At 40.3% G+C, this 21,229-nt stretch overlaps 1 protein-coding gene across 8 annotated transcripts in view; it reads right to left on the reverse strand.

Annotated features, from left to right (window-relative positions):
- Positions 1–21,229, reverse strand: part of Trio (trio Rho guanine nucleotide exchange factor) — a 331,000-nt gene that overhangs the window by 144,651 nt on the left and 165,120 nt on the right. For all 8 annotated transcript variants that reach the window (XM_078018036.1, XM_078018031.1, XM_078018037.1 and 5 more), the window contains 2 exons: positions 12,770–12,892; positions 4,032–4,223 (listed from right to left, as the gene is read on the reverse strand). In XM_078018036.1, coding sequence (XP_077874162.1) covers positions 4,032–4,223; positions 12,770–12,892 — 315 coding nt within the window. The remainder of the gene's footprint in view (positions 1–4,031; positions 4,224–12,769; positions 12,893–21,229) is intronic.

Here is a 21,229-nt window from a genome sequence, read left to right on the forward strand (position 1 = left end):
AACCACCAACCTTCAAGGTGGGTTTAGCTCAGAGACCACTGAGCTAAACCTGAGCAGACACTGCCTTGACCAGGAACTTTTTAGAATGAGTTGCGAAGAGATCACCTCATTGGAGAGCCAGAATCAGTACAAGAGTTGATGCCCACACTCAGGGGAGGGAGGAAGTAGCAGGGTAGGGGACTTTGGTGTCTGGGGGCTTTGACAAGTGACTCTGAAAGACTCCATGAACTTGCCTCAAGGAAAGACAAGCTTTTACCCCCACCTTTCCTATGTAGAAAATTTTAAATTGTACCTTCTACTTGAGAAGAAGAACTGATTCATACAACTTCTCTCTTTTGGCAATTTCACATTCATTTGATATGTTAATATGTTTAGTGATTTTACATAAACACCTATCAACAACAATCAAGAGCAGCACAATTTCTTCCTCTTGGCCCTTGTCTCATTTTAATTTCATTTTAAACTCATTAAACTTGTTCTAAACGTCTGTGGGTTTTTAGTCAACAGCCTGTTTCAAAACACAACTACTGAAGAAACCATTCTTCTTTCATAAAACCTATCAAGTATTCCTGGGACTTTTAGGGTTTTTGAACAGCACAGAGAACGGATAACTAAAGAAATTTTGGAGCTGGTCAGGAGAAGACAAATCCCCTAAGCAAATGGCTGGGGCTTAGATGAAGTATGAGTATATGGAGGAGAAGAATCTGGCCACATTCCAAGTCTGTGGGCCAGGGTTCCTGAAGCTGCACCCCTGGCTCGTCTGGGCACACTGTGTCCTGCTATACATGGTACAGCTGGCCCACAAAATCCTTCTTTGGCCCTAGGTCACTTTTAATGCATGCTTTGAGAAGAAACAATCAGGGTAAACATGCCAGATTCTCTTCTTCTATGACGTCCCCTCATACAAAAAGAAAGGAACAAGCACTGAAAACTCTCCAACGGTGAAATCAAACCTCTTCACCCATAAGATAAATTTTTAAGATCTCCTTAGTCTGCAGAGTCATTCATACTAGAAGTTCCTAGAGCTTTAAGCCAATGAAAACAAAAGGTATTTCCACTTCTAAATAATTACCAGGCTCAGTGACAACAAAGACTCCCTGGTCTGCTGCCTGGAATGCTTTTATTATGCTGCTGATGATATAAAAACCAATGAATCCAAACTGCACCTCTGCAAGAACAGCTTCGGAAAACCTCTTTCCTCCCAAATGTCCCTCAGTGTCTGCTTTGTGAAACCACCAAGGGAGTAGACACAGTGATAAAAAAATCACAAATATTACCTCATGAAAAGACTTCCTGTCCTAAAAATAAGTTATATCCATACTTGGACTGCTAAACTGATGAAAAATATTGCAAGTACCATGTGTTACAGGTGGGAGGCCTCCTGCCTCCTGCTTCTCTATCAGCTCCCTATGAAAACTATTGCTGGGGCCTCTCCCACAACATCTATGTCACCCACAGAAACAGCACCTCCCAGGGCCCGAATGAGGAACTGGTGATTGAACACCCACCCAGAACTCTTAACCTGAGGTGGTCCAGGCTGTGCAGTGCTCCTGGCCTGTTTCTTGCCTCTATCACTACTTAGTAAAGTAAAGCACAATCTGCTTTCATACACAGATCACCTTTAGCTCTCTTCCTCCTTCTCAGGGAGGTTGTAAATATGCTAAGATAAAGACAAGTGAACATACCAACACTAGTGGGAAAGAAAGATAAGATATAATCCCAAGACACGAAGACATTGTTTGTACAGAGCTTGAGGTAGAGGAAAGAGCAACTAACTGTGCCTGGGGAAGAGGAGGCAGCACATCCCAGCCTTAAAGTTTTTGAAATGTCATGAGTTCAGGGCACTGCACTGTGGGGGAGAGGCCCTGAAGAGAAGCACACAGCCCAAGACAGTCAGGAGAAGTATGGTTCAGACTGAAGACTTAGAGGCACTGGCTGTTCCCAGATACAACAAGAGTTACTGATGGCTCAAGAGCAGGGGACAACCCCATCAGATATATGTTCCAGAAAAACAACTGACAGAGGCAGGGGAGCAGGTGGTGGTTTAGCTCTAACGGAGCTGAGTCAGTAACTGGACTTAGTGATCCTGAATCCACACAAGAAACCACCCTGGAGGAAAGCTCACTTAACACTGAAGGTGGACTTAACAAGAATGCCCACTAGTATTTGGAGAACAGCTTTTAACACCTCCGTGTGCTCATAGTCTGGACCTGCCTTCTTCTTCTTGCTGGTCTAGTGCTGTCTCCTTGGAATAAAAAGCCTCTTTTTTTTTTTTTTTTTTTTTTTGAGAGAGAGAGAGAGAGAGAGAGAGAGAGAGAGAGAATTTTTTAATATTTATTTTTTAGTTTTTGGCGGACACAACATCTTTGTTTGTATGTGGTGCTGAGGATCGAACCTGGGCCGCACGCATGCCAGGCGAGCACGCTACTGCTTGAGCCACATCCCCAGCCCCTAAAAAGCCTCTTTGTAAACAGTTTAAAGTCTTTAAAATATGTGTGTGTGTGTACACACACACAGTTTAAAGTCTTTTAATATATGTGTGTGTGTGTGTGTGTGTGTGTGTGTATGTATATATATCTGCAGATGGACACAATACCTTTATTTTATTTATTTATTTTTACGTTGTGCTGAGGATCAAATCCAGTGCTTCATGCATGCTAGGCGAGTGCTCTACCACCAAGCTACAACCTCAGCCCTGAAGTCTTTTTTAATTACAGCATTATTAAGAGAGAAAAAGAAGTTAGCTATGCTGGTTTTCTATTCTGATGACTGTTTATGACTATCAAGTCCCAGCCCCTTTGCAGAAAGGACTGAGTACCAGCCACCAGCCTAGGCCAGGTAGAAGCACAAACTCTTGGGGTCTCAGCAATTGGCCAAATATACCTGCTACATGGCCTCAAAGGGTTTCAGAGGGAACAGAGCATGGTCTTTCCAGAGCCTAAATGTCCAAGTTATACATAACCTCACTGCAGATAAACTGCCCAACATCCCAAATTGGCATGGAGTTTTTTTCCTTTAAGCAATTTTACTTGTCTATGAACTTAGATACCTTTTTGAATAAGGCAAGTTGGATCCTGCCCTCTTTCAGAGGTTTTATCTTCCTAGATCCTTCCTTCTTATCCTATAATCATAAGCTTCCATGTGCTTAATCACAAATTACCCAGAAGCACCCTTTAATAAACTTCCAATTTATAAAGAGCTGTATTATAATATATTATGATACTTTGTGAAGGTACTTTGAGAAGCAGAGAATTACTTTCCTTAAGAGATAAGATTCAGCAAATTAACATCCTTAATCAATTTAAATCAATCTGAAAAATCTAATTTTTATTATAAATCCTTTTTATCTTCAAAAACTACATAATAGTTTAATTTTTTATGATCTCTACCAAGAATATTATAAATGTGTAAGGTATGATTAGTACCTACCAATTTTTCACACTCAAATATCACATTATCCCTTATCACAAGTTTATTACCAAGAGCACACTCATGACATTAGTATTTGTACCATTTGATGATGGTACTTTACATTTGATATGATGTAACATTCATTTTTATGAGCGTCTCAGAGTAGTCTGACAGAAACCAGAAGGCAATTGTTATAACTTCCGTCACATGACTGGCCAATACTCAGAAAGGAAACCCAGCAGCTCTGCACACAACATGTAGGTCCTATTTAAGCTACATGGCATGTGTGCACCACTCCCCTTTTCTCTTTCTGGAGTTGAAGAGATCTTTTCAGTTTTTTGTTTCCCTGCATGCCTCCTGATCCACACCTCTCCCCCCTGCCACTCTTACCCTTGAAGACACCCCAAGCAAAGGCAGATGTGCACACACATGACAAAGAAGAAAGCACAGAGAGTTCAGCTCTTTCCCTGTCCACACTGACACCACTGGTGCTCATGGGCTACATCTCACAACTTGCCACTTTTAGTCCACTGTTTCACATTATGAACAAATACAAATTCCTTCAGAGGAGTTCAAAGACCCTGTCAGACAGATTATATTGCTATTTCCTGATGTCTTACCTCTTTCACGTGGGTGTGAAAGGACACTGACATGTCCAGGAGAATCTTTCGTTGCTCAACGCGCCGAACAAAATCTTGTATCCGGTCTTCAAGCTGATGGGCAGCCTGATAAATCTCTTCTGGGTCGCACTCCCCAGTCTGAGCCAGCTGTTCTGCTGCTTCTAGTAATTTATCTGCATTGGTGTATGTGTTCTGCACAAGAGAATACCCAGAGAAACAGGTGAAGAGAAGGAAATCAGCCAGGCCAGGAGCCATAACACATAGCAATGCAGAGTCAATTAGTGATATTTCTAGTCATTTATGTCAGTCAAACAGCTCAAATGTGAAGGGAAAGATGATTTTAGGAGTCCTATACATATCTATCAGCAGGCTTTTCCAAAACTGTTCTAAAATCTTAAGTGCTAGACCTCACTGCCAAGTCCATACACCTGAAGCAGCAGCAGGCTATCTGCTGGCTCCTGGCTCAGAAAAAGTTTCCACATTTTTGCTAAGGTAGAGCCAAGAAACAGTCCACAGCCACAAATGCCTGCTTCACTTTTTTTTCTCAGCTTTAAGCAGAGTTAATTCCAATTCCCAAAGTGCAAGTTAAAGGTTAAGTTCCAAACAAATACTAAGTTGCTGTCCCTTTCCATATACTTCCATGTAATGGTAATTCAGTGCTCATCTTTTTTCTATATAAGGATACACATTCTAAAAAGGGGACTTATAACTATAATGGCTATTCAGTAGTCAAGAGTTTCAAAGAACTGAAAAGTAAGTGTAAATACATGTATAAAATACTGAAGATAATTTTAATTCTTGACAAATCTGAGTTGTAAGTAGGAGCTCTGAGACAAGGTGGAAGGCTGCCATGCAGTACCAGAACAGAATTACGGCCTTTGGGGAAGGCCCAGAAAATCAGACTGTAGTTCCTCTACAGAGGCAAGTTGAGTACTTTGTCTAACTCCTCAAACAAGTCCGAAAGCTGAGCATAGTAGGCATCTCATGGGAAAGGGTGGGAGGTGACCCAGAGAGTGGCCCAGGTGACTCTGTGGGGAGTCAGAGCCTGAATGGGGTGATGAGGGCACCCCTGTGGTAGGGTGGAAACAGCATGAGAAGTGGGGGCTGAGCAAGGTGAGGAGGAAGTCTGTGTTGGTCTGTTTCCTGTTGCCAATGACACACCACCACAGACTAGGTGAGTTATAAAGCAAGAAAGTTTATTTGGGCTCATGATTCTTCAGGCCCAAGAGCAAAGACCCCCATTTGGTGATGGCATTCTTGTTGCTGGAGTTCCAAGATTGTGCAGGGCATCACGTAGCAAGAGACCGGAAGCACATGTTTGTTACTCCTGGTCTCTCTCCCTCTCTTTATAAAGCCCCCAGAATTCAGTTATGGAGGATCCACCCTAATGACTTTAAATCCTAATCACCTCTAAACCCAGTCATTAAGTTGCCACTCTCTCATATTTCACATTTGGATTAAACTTCAACTCTTTGGTGAGATACACATAGCATCCTGCCCTGTTCCCTAAGCTGAATATACTTCTCACAGAGCAAAATATAAACTATTCAATGCCCAATAGTTACACATTGCAGTTAATTTCAACATTAGCTCAAAAGTCCAAAGTCTTATTTGAGACTCAAAGCCAACTCCTTACAGTTTTGAGACTGTAAAATCAGAAAGAGTTGGTCTACTTCCAAAGTTTGTCTATTCCGGTGGGATAAGCACAGGATGAACATTCCCACTTGAAAAGGGAGAAATTGTCAAGTAGCAAAGAGTAAACAGCCCCAAGTAACACTGAAACCCAGCAGGGAAGGTATTAAATCTCAAGGCGCCAAGTCTGGCATGTTATGCATACTGCAGTGAGGGATGGGCACCCTAGGCCTTGAGTCCCACCTTGCTGCTCTGCTGCTCAGTGCCCACATGGCTGCTCTCTGTGGCTATGTTTAAGTCGACAGTTTTCCTGGGCAGGTACAATAGCCTAGGTGTCCATTATCCAATGAATGGATAAAGAGAACTGGCATATATACACAAGGGAGTTTTGCTCAGTCAAAAAGAACAACAAAATTATGTCATTTGCATGGAAAATCAATGGAATTGGAAAGCATAATGTTAAGCAAAATAAACCAGACTTGGAAAGTCAAGGATCACATGTTTTCTCTCATATGTGAAAGCTAAAGGAAAAGCGGGGGTGGAGGGGTGGGTCAGTTTCCACATGAAAATAGAAGTGAGACCAGTAGGGGTTAGGGGAGGGAGAAGAGGAAGGCAAAGGGAGTTACTGGGGATTGAAACTGATCCATTTATATGTGATATACATGTATGAATATACCTCAATGAATCCTACTATTATGTATAATTAATATGCACCAATAAAAAAAGAACAAGAACTTGAAACATCTTATTGTACCCAAAAGTAAGAAAGTCTTTAAGGTCAATGTGGACAAGTCAGGATATAGAAGCCAGCCTGGAGAGGTTCCTGCCAGCCAAAGCAAGGACAACCTGAGCATCAAACAATGGTCACAGAATATGATCCACTGAGCACAATGAAGTTGCAAGTCCATACTAACATAAATAGAAAAGGAACAGGAAATAGTTATAGAATCCCAAAGTACCTCCACACAAAGTACTTACTAATTACAGAGGGCGGAAGAAGAAGAACTTTACAGAGGAGAAGCAAGGCAGAAACTACCTTAACCCAGGATCAAAGTGAACATGGTAAGCAAGAGCACAAATTCTATAATATATTACATCTTTGCGAGAGAAATTTGAATCCTGGTGGATAAGCAGGTAAGAGCCAGGTAGTCAAAGCACTCACAGAACAGTACCTCTGGAAAGATGCTATGCCAGAGACTCATTAATGACATTTAAGTTACCTTCTGGGGTCTCAAAAGCAGCTTCATCTTAGTTTTCTGGACTTTACTGGCTGTTGTAATCACAGTTTTTAAAATCTAAATAAGAACCTTGCTTAGACAATTAGTTAGAAGGCAAAAGATCACTATTAAAGAGCATCTTCCTTTTCCAATAGTCACCTGCAAAAAAGTTTCACATAAAAAGCATTTTTAATTTATTTTTCCCCCTCCCCCATATAGGAGACCAAATCCAGGGCATGTTACCACTGAGCTTTCTCCAGGTCTTTTTTTTTTTTTTTTAATTACTTTTTGTTTTGACATAGTACCTCACTAAGTTGCACAGACTGGCCTTGAACTTGTAATCCTTCTGCCTCAAGACCCTGAGTAGCTGGAACAATAGGTGTCTGCCACCACATCTGGCTAATATCTTTTTCAGAACTAGTACATGAAGATGCACTATGGCTGGGCATATCATGTGCTATGAAACAATCTGCATGAATTCAGTCAACTGGATAGGTCTACTCACAGTCACTGTACAAATTAAAGGAAAGGAACTTCAGAGTAGTCATGAGGAGGGTTTTCGGCTCTGCAGAGCTGTGTGCAAAAGAATCCCAGTGCTTCCTGAGGAGGCCACAGCAGCGGCTGAGACTGAGGCTCCTACTGCAAAGTCTGTTGCCTGAAGAAGTTACACTGCACGACTCACTTCCACCAAGTAAACATGAGGTTCTTTCTGGGTTCCTCCTTCCCAGAACACTAGAATTGTTCTAAATTTAGTACATTTTCAGTGAATTCAAACATAGACTTTCACTACTTCCTTTCTGAAATCTGTTTTGTTACTTCATCATGCCACACCTCACTAATTTAAAGAAGTCTGCTGAGAGAAAAAACTTTATTGCCTAAATTGTTAATTCAGGGTCTCTAAGACAATTTAGAATTATTTCTACAAAGAAACCTTCAAAATATAACCCAAAGACACAATCTAAACAACCTTATACTTAAGTATAAAAAAGAAACTTCTTTCTAAAGTCTTTTTAAACTTCGTTTTACCTTTGTGAATACATTTCAGAAAATGAAATAAGACTCTTATTCAGCACTAAAGATGCCTCTGTTTCTATTTTTAAGGATAGCCCATTCTGTCCAATACATAAATCTAAAATATGAACTCTGACACCTGCCAAAAGCACTTCTATTATAATCAGCTTTGAAAGAAAGCAGGTAAAGAAAAGAGGGCAGAGAAGTAAATCTGGTAAAGGCCCCCCACTCTACTACCCCTGTGCTACAGCTAGACTGAAGCCATTTTATTCTTAGGGAAGAACCAGAGAAATTTCAAACAAGCTACAAATAAAGTACAATCCTGTCTTGACATCAAAGCTCCGTCTATCTGAACAGTGTCTACTACACATCCTCCTAACAAAGTTAGGGTCAATGGAGCCTCCTAGTAGTTACGTTTGCTTCCATTGAAAAGACTATCCAAAAGCTCTTTGATAAACAGGGTGGAGAGGCTAGAGAGACCCCATATTGCTCTGGATCTTCCATGCCCATTTTATGCCTTCTGTCTATGGCTAGGCTCTCCTGAGGGGCAGCTCCTCCACCTACCATACTTGATGGTGTGCATCTGAGGCCCAGCAGAGTCTTTTAAGAACCAGCCTATGGGTCAATCATGCACTAGTGCTGGTAATACAGATTTGAGAGCTCTAAGAGTAGGGTCACATCTCTTCTGTTCCTTATAGGAGACTCAAGCCTATAAGACAACAGGAAGTGAATGCATGACAGTGGACTGCTTGGGTGGGATACTGTCACTCAAACTCAAGAGGAAGTTAACTGTGTGAGCAGCTGAGTCCCAGTTCATGGCTGCTCTGTGTCTACTCTAAGCAAAGCAAATTGCTGGATGTCTGCTGTGCCATCAAGAGACATAAAGCTGGGTGACCAGGAAGCAAAGGTAAAGCAGCAGAGCACTCTTCTGAAACCAACTGGTATTTAAAAAACACAGCAGAAAAAAAATGACATTCTTCTTGAGAGGGAGGAAAAGAACTGAGAAAGAGAGATGGTGAATATGCTGGAGGCAGAAACCATTACTGGAGGGACCAGGCCCTGCAGTGGAACCAGAGGAGGGCACAGACAGAGGAAAAGCTGAAACTAAGAGACTGAGAAAATACAGGTACAGCCTCAGGTAGGACGGAGGGCCTGAGTCCATACCGGGTGGTAGACTTGCAAAGGACAGGGGCCAAAGAGAGGAAAAACTGGACACAGGCATGCATCTCCCCAGCCCTCGAAGGCTAGGCCATTCTAGTTTTGCAGGCCACACGGTCCTGCTGCCCAGCAGCCCCCCTGATGATCCCATGACTGCCTCTTAACATTGTCCTCATTTTTTGCCACCAAGCTAAATTCTATTAAGTTCTATGTCTTGACTTGGACATCAGGTAGCAAAACACCACAGAATGTCCTCAGAAACTAGCCAGGCCTATTCAGGAAATCTGGGTCTATGGCTACCCACTGTTCCCTCACCTACTCCTTTGTGCCTAGCAAAAGAACTGACATAAGGTGGGTGATTATTTAAAATCCAGAGGCAGGAAAAGTGGGAGCAGATAATTGCAAATGAGCAATGGGTGTTTATATCTAAGGTTTCCTCCCCTTCATGCACAGCTCAGATGGGCTGAGGAATTTTCATTTTGGGGAAGAAAGTCAGGCAACCTTGGAAATCCCAAGATAAGGAGCAAGAGGAGACAAGCAAGGACTGAAACTCATCAGGGTGGCAGAAGGAGCAGCCAAGCACTGGCTTTTCTCGTAGCAAATACAACATAAATGCTACTTTGACCCCTTGCCCTAGAAAGCTTAATGCAAAATGTTCATTTTCTAAGAAAAAAGTTTTCTCATTCTTGTTGCCCCTGGGGACTTGTGTGGACAGCTCTGCCAAGATTAGCCACAGAAGACATTTCCCTAATGTAGAATGGAGAGCCCCACAAGACTGAAGAGAGAAAGGTCAAATGGGATACCAGACACACCAGAGAAAATTAAGTAGACCCTGGTCCTTCATGCTGGAAAGTGTTCAGGAAAGCAAGAGGATGAGGGAAAGGGTAGCCTAGCCTATAAACATGTATAAATACACTATACCAGGCAAGAGCCTCAACTTCCAGAGCTTCATAATTTGTAGTTCTGTCTCTTAAATTCTCTGGTGTCTGAAATCTTTGCTCTATGATCCAAATTTTACATTCATCAAACCACAGCAACTACAGCAGTATCTTATCTTATGAAAAAAATAAAAGGAAGATAAGCACACATTTTACATGTTTTTTTTAAGCTATAAGAAGATGGCAAAATATTTCTCAGCAAATTAAAGTAGGGAGATCACTTTAAAAACATGGATGAGGAAAATACTCCAAAGCTACAGGAAGTGTGCAGCAAGGCTGCTTTCTTACTTATTTCTCAAGATCAACAAAGCAGAGAGGTGAGGACTGTTGCTGTTACTTTATATATGAAGCCAGGAAAAGTCAGTAACTTTTTAAAGATATTGTCACAAAGGAAGCCTAAGGTGCATTTTGCTATCCAGTAATTCACACCATATCTGAGTTCTCTGACTCACACAAAACTGAACCTTTGTCATGCCCACATACCAACACACACAGGGTTGATCCTGTCATCCTTGTCTCACAGGTTTTACGGCTCCATTATTTATAGAGTGACCCCTTCCTTTAACAGCTGAAGTCCCTCTTCATTTCTAACAATGTTTCTATGCTTTCAAGTCTATTTTGTATCACACTAATATTTCTATACCCATTTTCTTATGATCAGTATTTTCCAGGTGGACCTTTTTCTAATACCAATTATAATTTTAAACTTCCTAGGTATTTGTGTTTTAGGTATGCTCATTGAAAAAAATAAACACCATAACTTTCAAAATACATTCATTCTGAGAATCTTTGTCATTTGCTGTAATTACTGATAATTCTGAACAAATTACTATATTTTGTGACTTCTACCATGATTTTATTATTATTATTTTTCCTTCTTTTAAACCCATTTTCCCAAGGTTTTACTTATCAGGTTTTTTGTATTTTTCCTTTAAATTTAGTCAGAAGTAATGCCTTCTCTCTATATATTTCTAGTGGCTTTAAAAAAAATACCCACGTGGGCTGGGGATGTGGCTCAAGCGGTAGCGCACTTGCCTGGCATGCGTGCGGCCCAGGTTCAATCCTCAGCACCACATACCAACAAAGATGTTGTGTCTGCTGAGAACTAAAAAATAAATATTAAAAATTCTCTCTCTCTCTCTCTCTCTCTCTCTCTCTCTCTCTGTCCTCTCTCTCAATCTCTCTTTAAAAAAAAAAATACCCACATGTAAGTCTAAGTCAAGGAATCTAAGATAGATGTGACAGCTCTTTCCGTCTTCCTCAGAGCACCTTTCTGCCTTTCATGTGAAACTGGGCTGGCACTTCAGTACCATCTGGTTGTTTTTTTTTTTTTTGGCAAGGGTGGGAGTAGGGGAACCAGGGATTGAACCCAGGGACACTTAACCCCTGAGCCACATCCCCTGCCTTTTTATATTTTGAGACAGCGTCTCGCTAAGTTGCTTAGGTCTCACTAACTTGTAATTCTCTGCCTCAGCTTCCTGAGTAGTTAGATTATAGTCATGCACTGGTGACCGGCTACCATATTGTTTTAACTACCTCCCAGATTCACCCTTTGTTTAAATAATCAATTCTTTAATCTACAAACATATATTAACTAAGTGCCCTTCTCATTGTTGATACCAGCCATTTTTGCATAATTCCTTTGTATTCACTTAGTTAACTCATTCAAATGAGATTTTTTTTTACTTTAATTTCATTTATTTATTCTTATGTGGCGCTGAGGATCAAACCCAGTGCCTTGCACGTACTAGGCAAGCGCTCTACTGCTAAGCCACAACTCCAACCCCTCAAATAACATTTTAATGAACACTTAAACAGGCCAGGCATTGTCCTAGGTATTAATGATACAGAAATGAAATAAACAAAGCCCCTGTTCTCATGAAATTAAATGACAGTGGGTTCTTAACATTTTTCTTTCTGAATATTTTTGTTTTTCTGATAGCATTTGAGTGGCAAACTCTCACAGTTTTGATCTGTATTTTATCCTCACTGTTGAATAACAACAATTCAGCTGGGTACAGATTTTGAGATTCAAAGTTTCTTTCCTTAGGATTCCATTCCACTGTCTTCCAGAATCTATGGTTACTGATGGAAAGTCGCTGTCTTTCAAATAGTCATTCTCACAATTATCATCTTACCATTTTTTTCTTATTTTTAAGAGTCTGTACAATCATATCATAATCTTGAGTTTGGATTGGTCCTACATAGACCATTTTAAAACAACATTCCCCTACTTCCTTATAACATCCATATGTATTGTGTGATTTTTTTTTCCAGAGCAGAAAACTCACTTCAGAGAAGTTAAGCAACTTGTCCAAACTCACAGTTTGTGAGCTGTATCATACCCAATGCTTACACTCCATACATCCCATGCTCTGAATACACTGTACTCCTGGCTTCTGCTTCCTAAGCATACACATTTTAAAAAACTAAAACAGGTCAAGATTAATGCTGGGCCCATCACTACAGAAATGCAAGAAGGACTATTATTCTCTAACCATGAATTAAAATATCAAAACTAGTCAAAAAAGGGTACAATAAATGCGACAAAACATCTGAGACATAAATTTGTTTTACAAACATCACATTTTACAAAATGATCATGTGACTAAATCATGTTCCTCCCTAGGCAATGGTATCTTCAACTTTGAAACCTGAGAGTTTAACCTCAAAGAACTGCCTCAAACACTCTTGCAAAAGCTAACTCTTCTCAGATGTGGTTAAAATTATAATTCAACCAATAGATATTTAGAAAAGAAAACAGTAAAAACCATTGTTTTACCTGTGCTACTTCTTCAAAATCTTCATGACGTTTCTGCAAAGCTCTGGCCCGATGAAGAGATTTCCCCACACCTGTATGTTTGCTCAGAAATGCTTCTCCATGGTTCTCGATCCAATCCAGCACCTACAATGAAATATAGCCACATGTGCTATAAAAACAATGTCCTAACTTGTTTCATGTTTAGGGCTATCCAATGAAGACATGGTCTGTTGTCAAAACTCTGTAAGAAATAAGTAAATCAGGAAAAAAAATTAGAAGTAGTACTTGGATACTAATTTAACATACTTGATAATTATATCTTGCAACAGCTTTCCCACCAGGACTTTAATCAGCTCTTAAATTAAAAGTGTAGATCTTTCTATGTATAAATATTACATGCAATAATGATTAAATAATTAAATCTCACCTACTTTTATGCACAACTGAGCCACGAAGCTAACTGGATTTTGTATAAGCAAAGGGCTATCAGGCCACAGGAGATCAGTTTAACTTAACATTTTTTAAAGGCTCAAAGCTTCACAATTCAGGCAACTCAATTTTATCTGCAGAGTTATTTTTTTCCTCTTTTTTCGAAGACTCAAAACACAAAATAAAATCTAAGAAAACAAAACACATGCCAGAATTCTTGCTTTGAAAAACAACTTATTCTACAAATCAAGATGCTGCAAAACCTAAGCATTCTGTGAATTTAATTACTTAATCAAAGTTCTTACTAGTTGAAATCTACTACATTAAAGAAAAAGGAAAGCAAAGCAGTACAATCTGATATTTTAAAGTTTATATGGGGGACTAGGGAGTTCTTATACTTGAGAAATCACCCAGAAAAGTGACAACATCTAATGAAATTGTATACTACATCAAATGCAAACTTTGTTTCTCTCTGATGGAGAAAGGCAAAAGTTGGTGATGTCTTTAACTAAAAACACTTAGCTAAAGATTTTAAATACTAAAATACATTTGGTAATGTGCTGCTAAAGTACTGAAAGCTCACTTGTACTTTGCATGTTTGTATTATGGTATCATCTTAGTCTATTCAGGCTGCTATAACAAAATACCTTAGACTGGATAATGTATAAGCAACAGAAATTTATCTCTTTCTCTGGAGGCCACGTTCAAAATCAAAGTGCCAGCAGGTTCCATGTCTGGTTAGGAATTGTTCTTCACAGATGATGCTCTCTACACGTCCTCACAAGGCAGAAGAGTCAACAATCTCCCTCAGGCCTCTTTTTTAAGGGCACTGATCCCACCCGTGACTCATCACTTCCCAAAGGCCACAATACTGCCTCAATGAGGACTTTGCTTCAACTTATGACCTGGGGAACACAAACATTCATGACTCAGCAAGTAGCTAAACATGCAAACTGAAACAATCTTGGGTAGAAGAATAACAGCAGAGGCAGTGGTGTGGAGCATAACCTGGAAGCAGCTTAGCCACAACCTCTGCCAATAATAAAATAAAACAGGCTTAACTAGAGGTTCACTGCTGCTAAAAGGGTCCCTTGCTCTGCTTCCCCCTGCACATAGATTTAGAACTTGATTGTGTGCTCCTGGGCAAGTTCCTCATCCTCTCAGATTCTGTTGCCCTTCCCTGCTCAATCACACGGAGTTGTGAGTACTTAATACTCCATGAAAAGCATCTTCATATCAGTGAGGCAAATACATGGCACATTTGCTGCCCCCACCCATAATCCAGAACCTCTGGCCAGTTTCCTTCTATTTTTAGGTTCCTTGATGTCATAGGATATACATATTCCATTGCTTTTTTAGCTAGTGGATGTTGCACACTATTTTTCTTTCTTGAGATTACAAAGACAGCAAGAGAATCCCTGGGTATTGTCACATTCACCACCTGACTTCCAGGCAGATCTAAAGCTGCTGAGTTGTTTATATGACAGCATAAAATAGAGGTCCCATTCCCCTCCCAATGAAATGTCTCAACAACTTCACACCTGCTGCACCTCCAAGAATGAATGCATTTAGTGGAATGTTTTGCCTCTAGACATGAGGCCAACCCTATGCACAAGGTAAATATGAAGAATTTTAAACATGAAAAGAATTTAGAAGTACATAAGAACACCCATGCTTACACCACATAAGATCTTCATGGAAGGATACGGAGACTTTCAAAAACCATACAGTATATTCTGTATATTCTTTAATTAAAAAAAAATTAAACCCCCAATGAGTAGCAAATCTGATGATTTCCCAGATTGACAGAAGATCCTAAATCAATGTATTTGTCTAAATACCGTTTTAAAGACATGCTTGTGAAACTCTTCAATTTAAAATATAAAAAGATTAGCAAGTCAAGGAAATTTATCATTGTTGTTCAGACACCTGCCTTTCCGATACCATCCATAGCCAGCGGTTGTCATCTGTGTGCTATGACCTGAGCCCCAAGAACAAGGTTGGCAGGGGTTTTGCTACTTTCCTTCCAAATCTGAGGAAAAGGGCAAACGCTGATCCCTGCCCGTGGTTACCTGGCTCAGAGACGGACGAGAAAAGCTAGGAGACCAAGACCGCCTTCTCTCTGTTCAGAGGAGCCAATGTGAGCTCATCTCTCTGTACTTCGGTGCCCGCTGATGGACATAAATGACAACTCCAAAGTCAAGGTCACCCCAAAATTCAATGCCAACACTTAAAATACACAGACACTTAAGTCAAATGTCAGATGTGTAGGAAATCATGCAGATTGTGACGTCTGATTTCCTATTTCTAATGAAAAGGAAATCACAGCCCTAGATAGCTACAAGATGAAATGTGATGATGGCAAGTGTGATAATCATCATTTATTAAATAATACATACCTTGCCCCCTGAGCACCGGCTATTGAAGCAGGCATGACCTAAGGCTATGCCAGTCCTCACAGTGAGCCACAGGGAGGCACAAATGCCACTCTCACCTTACAGAGGCAACGGGACGGAGGGTCCTGGGTTATGTCAGAGAGATGCCTGTCTACAGATTTGGACCCAGGAAGCCTGACCTTATGGCACATTCTCTTAAGCTCTAGCATCAGGCACATTCTGCCTCTTCTCTGAGTTGGCACAACTGATGTTATGAGATGGTAGGAAACAAAAGAGCTCCATTTTGGTTTCAGAACAGCTTAGGCTACAGGAGATAACCTTTGGGGAGATGACACTGTGATAATGGTGAGCAAACCTAGGTGAGAGCAAACCAGCAAGCACTCACAATTTTCTATGAAATACCCAGGACTGGACAAGTACTTACCCTCCCCCTGCAAGTGGTAGGTTTGTGGCCATCTTGTATAACCTTTTTGAAACACCTTTCAGTAATAAGGCCCCCCTACCTGATATCCACCATGTTTGGAGGATTGATATTCCTAATTATTATTATTTTAAGAACTTATAAACAAACACTAACCTCTCATGAAAGATATTTTCACAAAGCCCACCTCATAACAACATGCTCTATGAAGACCAATGCAATGTATCATGTTTTTTCTTCAAAATACATAGCTGCTTATTATTTAAAATACTACTAGAGCAGTTTCTTAAAATTGGTTGTTCAAAACCTTACAAAGCTCTTGACATATCATATTTCATGCATTAGCTTCAAGTGAGTTATGAACTCCCATTTTTACCCCAAATACATGTTGCAGAATCACATCGGTTACACATCCACATTTTTACATAATGCCATACTAGTAACTGATGTATTCTGCTACCTTTCCTATCCTCTACTATCCCTCCTCCCCTCCCCTCCCATCTTCTCTCTCTACCCCATCTACTGTAATTCATTTCTCTCCTTGTTTATTTTCCAATTCCCCTCACAACCTCTTATGTGTAATTTTGTATAACAATGAGGGTCTCTCTCCATTTCCACGCAATTCCCCTTTTCTCTCCCTGTCCCTCCCACCTCATGTCTCTGTTTAATGTTAATCTTTTCTTCCTGCTCTGTTCTTAGTTGCTCTCATTATATCAAAGAAGACATTTGGTATTTATTTTTTAGGGATTGGCTAGCTTCACTAAGCATAATCTGCTCTAGTGCCATCCATTTCCCTGCGAATTCCATGATTTTGTCATTTTTTAGTGCTGTGTAATACTCCATGATGTATAGATGCCACATTTTTTTAATCCATTCATCCAGTGAAGGGCATCTGGGTTGGTTCCACAGTCTAGCTATTGTGAATTGTGCTGCTATGAACATCGATGTGGCAGTATCCCTGTAGTACGCTCTTTTAAGATCTTCAGGGAATAATCCGAGAAGGGCAATAGCTGGGTCAAATGGTGGTTCCATTCCCAGTTTTCCCAGGAATCTCCATACTGCTTTTCAAATTGGTTGCACCAATTTGCAGTCCCACCAGCAATGTACAAGAGTACCCTTTTCTTCACATCCTCTCCAGCACTTATTGTTGTTTGACTTCATAATGGCTGCTAATCTTACTGGAGTGAGATGGTATCTTAGGGTGGTTTTGATTTGCATTTCTCTGACTGCTAGCGATGGTGAGCATTTTTTCATGTACTTGTTGACTGATTGTATGTCCTCCTCTGAGAAGTGTCTGTTCAGGTCCTTGGCCCATTTGTTGATTGGGTTATTTGTTTTCTTATTGTTTAATTTTTTGAGTTCTTTGTATACTCTGGATATTAGGGCTCTATCTGAAGTGTGAGGAGTAAAAATTTGTTCCCATGATGTAGGCTCCCTATTTACCTCTCTTATTGTTTCTCTTGCTGTGAAAAAACTTTTTAGTTTAAGTAAGTCCCATTTGTTGATTCTTGCTATTAACTCTTGTGCTATGGGTGTCCTATTAAGGAATTTGGAGCCCGACCCTACAATACGTAGATTGGAGCCAACTTTTTTTTCTATCAAACGCAGAGTCTCTGATTTGATATCAAGCTCCTTGATCCATTTTGAGTTAACTTTTGTGCATGGAGAGAGGAGGGGATTCAGTTTCATTTTGTTGCAACTTGGGAATCAACCTAACAAAAGACGTGAAAGATTTATACAATGAAAACTACAGAACCCTAAAGAGAGAAGTAGAAGATCTTAGAAGATGGAAAAATATACCCTGTTCATGGATAGGCAGAACTAACATCATCAAAATGGTGATATTACCAAAAGTTCTCTATAGGTTTAATGCAATTCCAATCAAAATACCAATGGCATTTCTTGTAGAAATAGATAAAGCAATCATGAAATTCATATGGAAAAATAAAAGACCCAGAATAGCAAAAGCAATTCTAAGCAGGAAGTGTGAATCGGGTGGTATAGCGATACCAGATTTCAAACTATATTACGAGCAATAGTAAGAAAAACAGCATGGTACTGGTACCACATCAGGCGGGTGGACCAATGGTACAGAATAGAGGACACAGAGACTAATCCACAAAGTTACAACTACCTTATATTTGATAAAGGGGCTAAAAGCATGCAATGGAGGAAGGATAGCATCTTCAACAAATGGTGTTGGGAAAACTGGAAATCCATATGCAACAAAAGGAGCTTTCTTGATTACAAATCAATGATATTTTAAAGATATAACAAAGGATGACTGATGTGCAAAGCAACATTACTTCAGATTTGCTAAATATAAGTAGGTGTTCAAGAAGAAGAAGTTTCACTTAGATAATGTTAATTTTTATTAAAGACTGGTGTTTAGCATTGTTGTGAGGATATCCAATATTATGGTATTAAAGTAAAAATCATGAGTGACACTTGAAGAGTAAAAAGATTTTTGAGTTTAAATTTCTGGAACCCACATACTCATCCTATCTCAAGTGGGCAGAGAGTTTTTCTCCCCAGCTCTCTGAGCATATTTTACTTCAGAAAGCACTGTCTTGATTATTTCTTCCCTTTTCCAGCATGACCTGGGATCCAATCCTTCACTTCAAGTGAGCAGCTGCCTGGGTCCAGCAAGGTCTGCAGCAGCAGCTGTGGACAGTAGTCTGGCAGATGCAGAGGCCAGAAATCAGCAAGGAGCTTTTCTTGTATGCTTTCTTTTCCATGAATCGGCCTCAGGGACTGAACTCCAGCACTCTTCACATTGCTGTAGCTCTTCACATTAGGGGGCAGCTGCGGTTTGCAAGCTTTGCCCCAGCCTGAAAAGGACCTCTGAAAGGTTCCTTCTTAAGTGACATGTTGATTTTACACTCTGAGTAGCTCAGAAGCTAAGTATCCTCTCAGAATGGTGAAGTAGTAAAAACACCACAGAACTTCTTGGAACTTCAGCCAAGTCCCTGACTTTTCTCAGGCTTGGTTTTATTACCTGGAAAGTGAAGGCCTCTCCTAATATCCAGAGTATACAAAGAACTCAAAAAATTAGACAATAAGATAACAAATAACCCAATCAACAAATGGGCCAGAACAGACACTTCTCAGAGGAGGACATACAATCAGTCAACAAGTACATGAAAAAATGCTCACCATCGCTAGCAGTCAGAGAAATGCAAATCAAAACCACCCTAAGATACCATCTCACTCCAGTAAGATTGGCAGCCATTAGGAAGTCAAACAACAATAAGTGCTGGAGAGGATGCGGGGAAAAGGGTACTCTTGTACATTGCTGGTGGGACTGCAAATTGGTGAGGCCAATTTGGAAAGCAGTATGGAGATTCCTGGGAAAGCTGGGAATGGAACCACCATTTGACCCAGCTATTGCCCTTCTCGGACTATTCCCTGAAGACCTTAAAAGAGTGTATACTACAGGGATACTGCCACATCGATGTTCATAGCAGCACAATTCACAATAGCTAGACTGTGGAACCAACCCAGATGCCCTTCACTGGATGAATGGATTAAAAAAATGTGGCATCTATACATCATGGAGTATTACACAGCACTAAAAAATGACAAAATCATGGAATTCGCAGGGAAATGGATGGCACTAGAGCAGATTATGCTTAGTGAAGCTAGCCAATCCCTAAAAAACAAATACCAAATGTCTTCTTTGATATAATGAGAGCAACTAAGAACAGAGCAGGAAGAAAAGATTAACATTAAACAGAGACATGAGGTGGGAGGGACAGGGAGAGAAAAGGGGAATTGCGTGGAAATGGAGAGAGACCCTCATTGTTATACAAAATTACACATAAGAGGTTGTGAGGGGAATTGGAAAATAAACAAGGAGAGAAATGAATTACAGTAGATGGGGTAGAGAGAGAAGATGGGAGGGGAGGGGAGGGGGGATAGTAGAGGATAGGAAAGGTAGCAGAATACAACAGTTACTAATAGGGCATCATGTAAAATTGTGGATGTGTAACTGACTTGATTCTACAATCTGCATTTGGAGTAAAAATTGGGAGTTCATAACCCACTTGAATCTAATGTATGAAATATGATACGTCAAGAGCTGTGTAATGTTGTGAACAACCAATTAAAAAAAAGAAAGAAAGAAAGTGAAGGGCTCTGGTTCCAAACCCAATGATGTGCATGACATAACTTTCAAAAGTAAAATGAAGAAGACAGAACTCAACATGCCCCATGGGCTTTGAAGGACTGAGGGAAAAAGCAATGCCATTTTAGAGCTGGCAGTGACAAGGTGCTCTCCACCAAAGCTCTTCAGTTCTTGTCACAGCAGCCAAACTCTCTCCATCCATTTGCTCATTGGATTTTTGAAATCAGAATTAGTCTGTTCTACAAATACAAGCAAATGTTTTTAATGTGGAAAGATGTTTTATAAATATGATTGAGAGGACATGACAAAGCATACCAAGGCTGGTATTTACTTGGGAGAAAGAAGTTATTTTTAAAAGTACCTCGGGCAAGTTATACACCACAAGTGTGACAGAGAACCAAAATACCTACAAGAGACACCAGCAAAATTGCCAGTGTGGGAACACAGCAATATGTGCAATAGTTAGGCTGTCCACTGACTCTGGTGGGTGGGAGGAGAATTCTTGCTCTTCATTTAAACTCAAGAAGTGCAGTGGAGAAAGTGCAGAAATGGCTTTCACTGGCTAAAGACCAGTGGCTAGAACCTACACTAAAGCTGTGCAGCAGCTTCCCTTTACACCTGCAATCTCTTGCCTCTTAGGCAGATCCTGACTTCCTCCTACTGCTGGAATTCAGCATTAAAAACTAATTTTGCATTCAAATAACCAAAATTACTACAGATCTCACCAAGCTTCCAAAATTCCTATGCACTGAAATTATCCCTTCCTTGACAGATGCCCCTAATTCTTTTAACACAATCAAAGCTTCCATTCCTTCAGACAAATCTTTCCAAGTACTTTATTTCAATAGAAGGCCGGTTCTCCCCAACCATTCCAGACTAAAAATAGAAACTTTTGACCCAAAAGGCTCTTTAATTGGCAAAACTGCCATATTTCTGAGCATCCACCATTCCAGACACTTGGGAAACCCCAGTGAATACAATGCTGCTGGCCACCCCATGGACCTGAAGCTCTGCTCTTCTAGATGCACCAGCGATCTGCATGAATGTCTGCTTGGAAACCTAATGGCTCCTGGTCTCTGGGTTGGCTTTTTGCAATTCATTCCTCACCC

The sequence above is a fragment of the Ictidomys tridecemlineatus genome, chromosome 1, assembly GCF_052094955.1.
Source record: "Ictidomys tridecemlineatus isolate mIctTri1 chromosome 1, mIctTri1.hap1, whole genome shotgun sequence".
Classification (NCBI taxonomy): domain Eukaryota; kingdom Metazoa; phylum Chordata; class Mammalia; order Rodentia; family Sciuridae; genus Ictidomys; species Ictidomys tridecemlineatus.